Here is an 11958-nt window from a genome sequence, read left to right on the forward strand (position 1 = left end):
TTGATTGATGTTCGAATCCATTTTTAAAATGATCAATATTCGAATCATAGGCTAGGGATCAGCCATTCAAACCCGTTTAGAATGTGTACTCGTACTTATCCCAAATTCAATTTAAAAATGATTTTACTATTCAATCTTGTCTCAAACTTGTATAATGTACTCATTAATTATTCAAACCTATTTGAATGCATAAATATAAGCTGCATGCACACTAATCTATTATCCATCGTAATAACAACTCGACAATACAAAATAAACATTATTAATAAATAGATAACATGTAGGCATGATTATGGTTTTTTTTTTTTTTTTTTTTGAGAACAAGACGTAAACTTCCATTAAAGAGAAATAGAGTTGTTTACATCATACGGAAAAGCCATAACAGAAGACATTGGCTTAGGATTACTAAACGCAAAAGCAGCAAGACGATCAGCATTTGAATTCCCTTCCCGAGGAGTCCAGCTAAAACAAGCACAGCGGAAAGACGCCTTAAGATCATGAATTTTCTGCAAAGTGTCTCCAAGATAAGAGAGATCAGTCTCCTTTTGAACCAGCAACCAGTACAGTTCTTGATTGTCCTTCTCGGCGATAATGTCCTCGACACCCCGTTCCCTGCATAGATTGAGCCCCTCCAGCATGGCGATAGCTTCCCCTTCAACCACTTTGAACACTCCCGTACAAACCCCAAATCTGCAACCAAGCACCGAGCCAGAAGCCTCCGTCAACACCGCTCCAATTCCGATAAACTGACCACCACCGAGAGCAGCATCACTCGAGATTTTGACTTGCCCTGTCCTGGTGCACTCGACTTTTAGAGCCCTCTTTTGTTTCGACTGGGAAGTGACTGAAGGTGACCACCTTGCTCTCTGGGCGATTTGAATACACTCCACGTGACTAAGTTCTTTTTGTTGGAAAAGATAGAGGTTTCTTGCAAACCAAGCAGCCCAAGCCAAGGTTGCAAAAGCCGCGTGGGTTTCTTGTTGGGGACACCTACGGATGCTTTCAAACCAATCCACAATGGAACAAAACTCGTCCTGTATAACAGGTTGAATTCTGAGCGGTGAAACAGCCCACAGAAACTCCGTCCAGTTACAGTCACGAATCGCATGTTCCACCGTTTCCTCGCTCGCTCCACATCTCCTACACATGGGATCAACATCAATGGCCCGACTTCTCAGCGCAGTTGCCACCGGTAGAGCGTTGGCAACACAGCGCCACATAAACAGTTTAACCTTTGGTAAAACCTCCAAGCTCCAAATCCATTTCCATAACCCACTCAAGGAAGTCGACGACGAGGCTTCATTAATATTTTCCAGCTCCTTCGCAAGGCGGTAGCCGGATCAAACAGTGTACGTATTAAACTTACCCAACGGCCAGAACGGCTTATCCGGTTGATTGAGATTACCACGAATCTGTGCCACCACCTTCCATCGGTCAGTTACATCCAAAATCTCTTCTAATTTTCGATCATCCCAGCTATCGGCATCATCCTGGAACAAATCTTTGACCTTGATATTAATACTCTCCTCCCTGACCTTGGCCTTGCCAAACAAACCATTACCCCTAGGAATCCAAGAATCCATACCAAGCCGAATTCGCTCGCCATTCCCCACTCTCCAAGCCACTCCCGACAACAGTAGATCTCTACCAACTAGTATGCTTTTCCATGTAAAAGATGGGTTATGAGCATTACTAGCTAAAAGAATATCCGTCCGTGGAAAGTATCTCGCCTTGAGAGAACGGGCAAGTAAAGAGTTATCATGAGTAAGAAGGCGCCAAGCTTGTTTAGCAAGCATCGCTTGGTTAAAAAGACTAATGTCTCGGAAACCAAGACCACCTTCATTCTTTGCCGAACACAACTTCTTCCAACTCTTCCAGTGAATGCGTCGCTCATCCGATTTTTGCCCCCAAAAAAAGCTTGCTGCCACGCTATTCAATCTTTGACAAATTTGGTCCGGGATTGCAAAACAACTCATGATATAAGTTGGTATGGATTGGAGAACCGATTTAATGAGGACCATCTTCCCCGCACCCGAAAGAAAACGCCTTTTCCAATCTTTTGATTTTTTCCGCGTTCTATCCACCAACATTTGGAAAATTTCGTTCTTTGATTTTCCCACAGAGCTCGGAATTCCTAAGTAAGTCGACCTCTGCCCGCTTCGATTGACACCCAACTGGTTAGCCAACTGGATCTGTACAGAATCGGAAATACCACAACTAAAAAAAATAGTTGACTTGTCAAGATTCACTTTCTATCCGGAAACACCTTCATAAGCCCGTAAGACGTTACACACCACATCAATCTCAGCTGAATTTCCACGCCCAAAGATGATACAATCATCAGCAAAAAGTAAGTGGCTTACTCTTGGCGCAGTTCTACAGATCCTTGCCCCGTGAAGAAGATGTTGAGTTTCAGCTTTTCGGAGCAGACCCGAAAGGGCTTCGGCACAAAACAAGAAGAGGAAAGGGGATAGGGGATCACCTTGACGCAATCCTCGACTTGGCTCAAAAGATTCCCCTGGAAAACCGTTAACCAAAACACGGAACGAGACAGAAGTAATACACCTCAAAATCAAACCAACAAAAGAGGAACTGAAACCCAAATGCAACATAATAGATTCCAGAAAACTCCACTCAACACGGTCATAGGCTTTTGCCATGTCGAGTTTGAAAGCGAAAATACCATGAGACTTTGCTTTATTAAGTTTCATCATATGGAAAATTTCGAAAGCAAGCAAGGCATTATCAGTGATATAACGACCAGGGACAAAAGCCGATTGACTCTCATTTATAATAGAAGGGAGACACAGTTTTATCCGGTTCGTGATTACTTTCGAAATGATTTTGTACACCACATTGCAAAGACTAATAGGGCGAAAATCAGAAGGAAGGACACACGATTTCTTTTTAGGAATAAGACAAATGAAAGTGGAGTTTATAGGACCAGGAGAGACACCATTATTCAAAATATCAAGAAGCATGGGGACTAAATCAAACTTTGCGGCTGACCAACAGGATTTATAGAAGAGAGCAGGCATACCATCGGGCCCAGGGGCCTTGAGAGGGTGCATGTGATTAAGAGCTTGAGAGATCTCCATATGAGTGAAAGGTGCAGCAAGGTCTCTGTTCATCTCTTCCGTAACCACAGGATCGATGGATTGGAGAACTTCAGCAGGGTTATGGAGTGGCTCCGAGGTAAAGAGCTCCTGAAAGTGTGATTGAAAAACAACATCCATCTCGCCATTATTCTGAGTCCACGAGCCATCACCCTTTTGAATCCTCTTGATATGATTCCGTTTTTTCCTACCTTCAGCCATTCGGTGAAAGAAACCAGTGTTTCTATCTCCCTCGGACAACCAGTCCGCTCTTGACCTCTGTTTCCACATGAGTTCCTCTTGCTTAAGAAGCTCATCAAGCTCATTCTCCAGTTCGCGTTGGGTATCCACGGTTTGGGCAGTGCAGTGTGCTTTTTGTAGCTCCTCAAGATCTTGTCGGATCTTAGAACATCTTTTTCTCACACGACCGAAAACTCTCCGTTCCCATAGCTTAAGTTCACATCCCATAGAAACAATCTTATCGCTGATACCTCCCACTGAAGTGTCACTTCTGTTGCTTTCCCACATACTCTCACAGAAAGGAAGACATCTGTCATCTCTTAACCACATGGCTTCAAAACGAAAAGGTTTGGGCCGATCTTGGATCTCGTCCTCAGCTTTCTCAAGAGTGAGAAAAATGGGGCAGTGGTCGCTAGATTTCCGTAGTAAGTGTGTCACCTCGTACCCCGGAAACATAGCCACCCAACCTGTGCTGCCAAAAATACGGTCGAGACGCTCCAAAATGTTATCCTCACCACGCTGATTATTACTCCATGTAAAAGGCTCGCCCACAAAGCCAAGATCCGACAAGCCACACGTTTCCACCGTATCCCGGAATTTCACCAGTCTCGCATCCGATTTTGTATTGCCACCTCTTTTTTCAAAGTGGTACATAGTCTCATTAAAATCCCCACCGCATATCCAATTTTCCTGCACTTGGGGAACAAGGGACAGCAAGAGGTCCCAAGTAAGCGAATGATCCTCAGTGCGGCTCCACCCATAAACACCACAAAAATCCCAAGAGGGCCTCACACCATCCTGGACCGACGCAAGAATGTGGTTGTCAGATGAAGATTTAACATCCATCACCAAATCATCACTCCAGATTAAGCATAAGCCACCACGACGACCTCCCGTCGCACAATCACAGTCCATAGCACAGGCATGATTATGGTTAGTTACTATTTTAAATGTATATACTTGTACATATCATACCCAATTAAAACTCTGATTGTGATCTTTAAAATGGATATGTATAGTAAATATTTTATAATTAGTTGGGTTTCACAATTTTAGAAAGAATAAAACAAAAAAAGAAGATAAAGAAAAAAAATACATTATAAATAAACTTTCAATATTATTATAATTATAAGATTACTATTCAATTATAAAATCAATTTGAAATTTATTTCAAATTAAAATCTTAATTTTTTTATTACAGTATAGATTAGTGAAAACAATACTCCTATTGTATTTTGAAAAGAGAGAAACCCATATTGTAATTTGTAAAACTAAGTAGTTTGTGGGGAGTGAACATGTTGGCATCTTTACACAAAAGTATACGTGTATTATAGGGTACTGCATATTCAACGGTAAACAGTGAAAAGTTCACTCACCAAAACTGATGTAATATTATGTGTGCGAGTCATAAGATGAAAGTACCTACTGTTTGTGATAAAACCAAGCTAGTTCCCAGCGAAACCACGTGCACGGAATGATATGTATGGCTGGAAGATAAGCCTTGGGAAAGGGGTGGGGGTGGGGGTGGGGGTGGGGTGGGGTGGTGGCTATTAAATTTAGAAAAAAATTTTGGGTACAATCGAATGTACCTACATCTAAATTCAGATCGGCATTCTGATCCAAATTCGCAATCAAATTCAAATTGTGTAAATGACACAATTTAATTATACAAATAACACTGCTTCTAGTTGATACAATTCTGTTATATAAATGACTTTGTAACATTTTAAAATGTTATAGTGTCATTTTCAATCTTATAGTGTCAATTAAAATATTACAGTGTCAATGACATGAAGTGTCATTTATATTTTTGAACTACACAGTTATAATGTTTAGTGTCATTTGTATAATAAAATAGTGTCAATTACAGGTAGTGTCATTTGTATATTCGAATAGTGTCATTTACACGATTTGGGTCAAGATACGGGTTTAAGCTGTACGATACACTCGATTTTATCCAAGACCACCTCTTAAATTTAAGAGTTATTGTTCAATTATAATCCAACATTTGATATTATGATGATTTTTTAATTCGAACTACAAAATATTTCCTTTGTTTTGTGAAAATAGTTTTTATTTTTATTTTGAGATATTTATAAAAAATAATTGTATTCTATTAATAGATAATATCCCATAATAAATTTATATATATATATATATATATATATATATATATATATATATATGGGCGCGCTCCAGTGAGACCCCATATTTTTCGTGAAACACTAGGACAATGAATAAGACATATAATACTAATGAACAAAACGTATATCTAATGAACAAGATGTATATACTGATGAAACATAAAATTTAAAAAATTCGTAATGAATAAGACATATATACTGATGAACATGGCCGTATGTACTGATGAACAATGCAGTATATACTGATGAATAACAAAATTTAAAATATTCTGCTCCCCCCAGGATTCGAACCCTGCGAAAAAAAATCACCCTTCAGATACAATATCAGCCATAGGATTGATAAAATAAACGCACCGGATCGTGCCCTAGATCTAACTAAAATTAGGGGGTCTCATTGGAGCGGCCCCCTATATATATATATATATATATATATATATATATATTATTTTATCACATACGGTTGAGGTTGAGTCATTTTTCTTCGCTTATAATACATTCTTTTTTCTTTTCTTTTTTTAATTTTTGTTTACTTAATTTGCGATTAATGGTCTTTCCTGTTTATATATATTTTGCATTACACATAAAAATGAGAAAATACCCCACTCTATGCACACAAGATTAAACCCAAGACCTTTCATAGAAAAAAAATTATATGCTTCAACTTTACCACTTAAACTAGATCCCATTAACTATCTTCCGTTTATTCTTAAATGAGGTGGATGTGTGTTTATAAATTTCGTTGTGTAAAGAATTCAAATACATCTTGTGCATATTTTTTGTTATTGATATTTTTTAGATTTATTTTAGAAAAAACTTGTGATTATTATTACTCTTTAGACCATATATTTAATATTGTCATAATTGAACCTAATAAAATGATACTCCATCTGTCTACGAAAAGATGTTCTAATTTGTCATTTTCGTCCATCCATAAAAAGATTTCATAATCTATTTTTAGCAATAACTTGTGGGCTCTTTTCACCATACACTAACTTAATTAACTTTTTCCATTTTTACTAATGGGTTAAGTATCAATTTTACTCCTAACATATAGGCCCTTATCACGTCTGGCACCTTATGGTCGAGGTGGTGTCAACTAAGCTCCTGAAGTACCTAATTTTCTCCAATTAACCCCTCCGACTTAACGGCCATTTAATACCATTAACTATTTTAATTTTTTTATTTTGTTGGTGGTAGGAACCACACCTTCTTCTTCACCAAGCTCACCGGAAACACGTCGAAAAACACGACATATACCTTGAATATAACCCCACCGTGAAGTGAGGAGGAGGGAGATGGTGGCGGCGGCTTGTCGCCGCTGAACCGTCGGAGACTCAAATGGAAGAAGGAGCGTCGCCCTGTGTGGTGTTGTTGCGTCCGTATGTGTGAACGAGGTGTCTGTGTATGCGTTGAGGAGGAGAACCGTGAGAGATAAGGCAAGCGGCGGTGGTCCTCGCCTCTGCTTTGCCGTTTTGCTATTCGTTGTTGGTGCGCTGCCTGGGCTGTGCAACAGAGAGAGATAAAGGTTGAAAGATAGGGGTGACCGGCGTCGACTGGTGCAGAAAAGAAGGCAGGCATCGGTGCGCCATTGACCGTGTCGACGTCGGAGTTTACAGATGGGGGGCGAAGGTTCGGAGTTAAAGAGAGGCAGCGGCGGCTTGTCGCAGCTGCGATGCCGGAGTTTCGGGGAGGGGGACACCGAGTCTATTTGTGTGTGATGAGTGAGAGAGCCGAGAGAGAATGAGGGAGGAAGGAGCGGCTGTGGGGGAGAATGATGAAAGGGTGAATTAGGTTTTCGGCGAGTTTGGTGAAGAAGAAAAAGGTGTGGGTCCCACCATAAAAAAAATTAAAATAGTTAACGGTGTTAAATGGCCGTTAAGTCGGAGGGCTTAATTGGAGAAAATTAGGTACTTCAGGGGCTTAGTTGACACCACCTTGACCATAGGGTGCCAGACGTGATAAGGGCCTATATGTTAGGGGTGAAATTGATACTTAACCCTTTATTAATTTGTGAACCCCTTTCTCCACTAACTAAATAAATAACACATTTTTTTTCCTCAAAATTCGCACCACTCTCCATAGAACATCTTTTCATAGACGGAGGGGTTATTGTTTTCAAATTTAGAAATAACAACATATTGTCTTGTTGGCAACCGGAAAATAAGTAGATATTATATTTAAATTAAATTAATGGTGTGGATTTTTTAATTTCCACATTGTTAGATCGAGGTTCAAGATCTAAGTAACGAAGTGAAATAACTAACTTGTCGAGCTAGTGATGAAGGCAACTCTAAAAAGTATGTGATGTAAACAAGCTTACAACCTTAGCATGACTTGAATGACCACGAGAAGTCGAGTTTAATTTTTTTTAGGTCACTATTTTAGGGTAATTTGTAAAATAAATTAAATTTTTTAAGCTTATAGAAATAGGTTAATTATTTTATATTTCAATATTAGTGGGCCACATTTTGATCGAATTGGGCTATTTTGAACATAGATGAGCCCAAATATGACCCACGAATGTTGAATTAGTCCTAAATATGGCCACGAATGCAAAAATATAAAATGATTGGTCAAATTTTGCAAATTTGTACAAAATTGACTTATTATCACAAATCACCCTAAGATAGTGTTCTTTTAAATTCATATTTAAACTATCTCAATGCATTTATGTTTTTTTCTTCATTGTAAATTGCCTCTCATTTTTTTCAAATGGTTGCATTGGTTTAAAAAACTTAGCGTCCAAACCTGTAAAATTTGCCTTATATGATCCCAATGCAGCGTTGGCGAGAGCATCATTTGAATTCTTTGCACAAATAAATTTATAAGTTTCTTTTGCCTACGACGGGCGTAGCCAGTGGTAGGTATAGGGTCGATCCCACGAGTAATTAGTGTAGCTTGTCTCTTTGTCACGGTAACCAAAAAAAAAAGAGAAAGGGTGGACGTGTCGTCTTGGTCACGAGAGACTTGGTCTCAAGGGACAGTAACTTGGCCAAGAGAACAATAGAGAAAAGTAAGCTGAAATACTAAACAAGAAAGTGATAAGTATAAAAAGACAATTTGGGTAAAGCAATGAATCAGCAAATATGAACTCGATCGGACCTTGGTCAAGATACTCACTATAGTGTGTGTCTACCAGTTATAAACCCATAATGGCATGTGCCCTCTTGTCACTTGTCACGTGCACTTCCATTCTTGATGCAATCTGTCCTTAGAGTTTAAAGACATGCAAGGGACAGCCTATGCAAGCTAACTCACTTGACTAACCACTCACAAGACACCTCAATAAGTGCAATCACCCAAGCAGCATTGAGCCCTAGATAGACCTGGTATTGGCACACACAGACCTTAGTGTACTTCAACCTCCCGTGCCCATAATACTCTCGAGACGCAAAGTGATTATGTACACCATCTAACCTCGATTTATTGGTGACTAAGTCTACTCAATTAATTAACGGCCTATTAACTAATCAAGACAAATTAGACCTTTTTGGAATCAAGCCAAACACTTCGAGAACACACACATGCGGATCCTCACGCCCAAAACAACCTCACGATTTTGAGAGTTCATATTCACGTCATCATGGCCAACCCAGATTATAAAACTTAGCTAGACATTAAGTAAAGAACAAAAATGAAAATAATAATTGAAGACATAATTAAACTGAAAATAAACTTACGATTAAATGGAAAAGAGTGCACCGTAGACTGTAAAGTCGCCAGAAAATAACATAAGAAACAAAAGTACTTGACCCGAAGGGAATTAACAGAAAATAAAAGCTAAAACTAAAGTAGCTATGCGTAGAGTTAATTATTGCTGAAAAGTTGTGTTGTGGATCTCCTTGGTCGTGCACATGCCTTAGGTATTTATTGGAGAAGGCTGCAAGTCATGGGCTGGCTGCTAAGGTTTGATAACTTTTCTTGTAGAACAGTCAGTGCTATCTCTCCCACCATCACCCATATTTCTTTCCGTAAATAGCTTTGTTATCCTGCCCAAATCATTTCCTTATCAGAACAGATCATTGCTGATCTTTTCGGCTCCAAGAAAGGAAACGAATCTCTCTTATCCACGTCCGTGATTTGGTAAGATTCGGCCACATCACCATCTTACCCATGATAACTCATTCTTTCCTCCTTCAGTCTTCTGCCTTGACTCCGGTCAACTTCCTGCCTGCCCATGACACCTTCGAAGCTTTGAAGTCTGAGCGGTACTATGGTGGGTAGATGACTCACTCATTTGTTCTCCATCAGTTGTACTCCATTTGACCAGTGAGTTCTGAGTCAGCTTGCCCAGGATGCCATCGTATCTCAGTTTCTTCCTCTTTCTTAGAAATCAGCTTCATATTGCCCATTTTCACCATTTCATGCCCTGTTCCATCAGTGTGTCCTCCTAGACACTAAACAAGCAAAAATAAAGTAAAAAATTGACTCGATCTAGACTAAAACACGATACAAAAAAACACAAAACTTGGGCTTCGTCAAGCATCCACAAGCTCCACCGGCTACATATCAGGCGTGGCTTTAGCACGGACAACATGTTCACTATTATGTTGCTCAGCCACAACCCTATTTGCTGCCATCACGTGCGATGTCGGTGGCTCCTGATCCAGTTCCTGACAATGAATTTGATATCGTCTGGTATTTTCTGGAGAGAGTGCTGTCAGTGCTTCGTGGGATACTCCTTATGGTTGGAGTAAGACTTAGCCTTACCTCACGTGAAATTGGTGCCCTTGTCACGTCGAGCTGCCTATAATATCTTCGAGTCAATTCACCCGAATCATCTTAACTATGGTCATGATGGTGTGTTTATATATATGTTTAGTTTTATGATGGTATCTTTGGAGTTTTGAGGAATCTTTCAACTAGATGATATGCAATTTTGAGAAATCATTCAACTAGATAATATGCAGTTTGAAAAATCTTTCAACGAGTTTTTTTTTTTTGACAATATCTTAAGCCGATTTACAAATAGGCTAATTATTTTAAATTTCGGCATTAGTGGCCTGCATTTGGGTCGATCAAAGTATTTTGCACTTAAGATGAGTCCAAATGTAGCCCACAAATGCTGAATTGGCCCTAAATATAACCACGAACGCTGAATTTTAAAATAATAAGTCCAATTTTTCATGTTTGAAAAAAGGGCGTATTTTTGCAAACTGCCCTAAGATATATAGTGGTTTTAAAGATTTTTAAACATACAAATAGTCTACAAAACATAGCCATATGGTCATTTAGGGAGTGTTTGAGTGATTCAATGATGAAACTAGAGAATGTACATTTGTATGAATGAATGATAAAGTATTTTTACAGTTATATGTATGAAGCATGATCAAGAACACATATGTCAATTATCCTCACTTTGATGGTATTTTGGTCAATGAGGTCTTCCAACCTCTCTCAATCGCCATCTGGCTTTTCTCCAGATCGGCTATGGCTACGTCTTGCTCTCTCTCGCAATTTTCACAGGTCTCGTACAACTTTGTTCGGACACCGCCTCACTCACACGGTGACCTTATCCTCGCTGTTGTCTCCCTCTGTCTCGCCGGCTTCCTGGTATGAGGCTGTGGATTTGAACGACGTTTTGTTCCCTGAGATTGTGGCGGTGGTCAAGCCTACTAGGGTTTTCAAGTCTGAGTTGGTCCAGCCACCGCCTCCTACAAACACTAGGGTCTGAAACTACTCCTTCTTCGGCCGATCACCAGGCGGCCACTCATACGGCCGGCGGCCTCCCTGCAGTGGCTACTCCCCCGCCTGTTGTCATCATGCCTCCATCTATGCTGAGCACGGTGAGCGTGGGTACTAGGGTTCAGTCTTCTGCCTGCTATGCCGGCGGCCTAGACACCAGGGGTTCCACCGCCCTGGATGTTGCGCCGCCACCCTATGGTTCAGATGGGGCTCCGCCATCTAATACTAATCAAAATGGGTTTGGCGGCCGATTCTGTATGAACCTTCGAACCCTATGGATCGGCCCCATCCCAAATCAGTCGGGATTATGTTTTCGGAAACGGTAGCTCCTTCGTCGTCTAGTCACCATAAGCACGGACCTCAGCCGCCTTGGTCTCACGCCAATTCTTTTGCGGCCACCCTCAATTCTAGCGTGGGCAGACCCGCTGACATTCTGGCACATGATTACACAGTTCTCAAGCCGATGATTGAGGATGATAGACCGTGTCTCACTCTTTCTACTACCTTTCATCAAAGACAGGTCTGCTTTTTTCCAACATGCCATACATGGACATCTCTTTCTTCGCAAGGGCGACACTCCAAGGTTTGCGGCTGAACTTTACACTGAACTCTTCGGATTATGGAAGCTTCTCTGCCTTGGGAGGTTATTCCTCTTGGCAATGGCTATTTCACTCTCAAGTTCACATCTCAAGAGGATTATGTGAATGTGTTCTCTAAAACCTCCTGGCGCCTACGTACTGGAATTCTCCATCTTCAAGCTTGGGTTCCCAATTTCAATCCCAATAAGGTTGCGA

General features: G+C 40.3%; 1 protein-coding gene across 1 annotated transcript; it reads right to left on the minus strand.

Moving 5' to 3' along the window:
* Nucleotides 1-338: 338 nt before the first annotated feature.
* Nucleotides 339-1220, minus strand: LOC130993832 (uncharacterized). The gene has a single exon (XM_057918869.1). The coding sequence runs from the start codon at nucleotides 1218-1220 to the stop codon at nucleotides 339-341; it is 882 nt and encodes a 293-aa protein (XP_057774852.1).
* Nucleotides 1221-11958: the final 10738 nt, after the last annotated feature.

Source organism: Salvia miltiorrhiza, chromosome 7 (assembly GCF_028751815.1).
Source record: "Salvia miltiorrhiza cultivar Shanhuang (shh) chromosome 7, IMPLAD_Smil_shh, whole genome shotgun sequence".
Lineage (NCBI taxonomy): Eukaryota > Viridiplantae > Streptophyta > Magnoliopsida > Lamiales > Lamiaceae > Salvia > Salvia miltiorrhiza.

Bases quoted from the DNA above. Each gene is read 5' to 3' on its own strand.
- LOC130993832 (XM_057918869.1), bottom strand. From the start codon at position 1,220: ATGTGGCGCTGTGTTGCCAACGCTCTACCGGTGGCAACTGCGCTGAGA.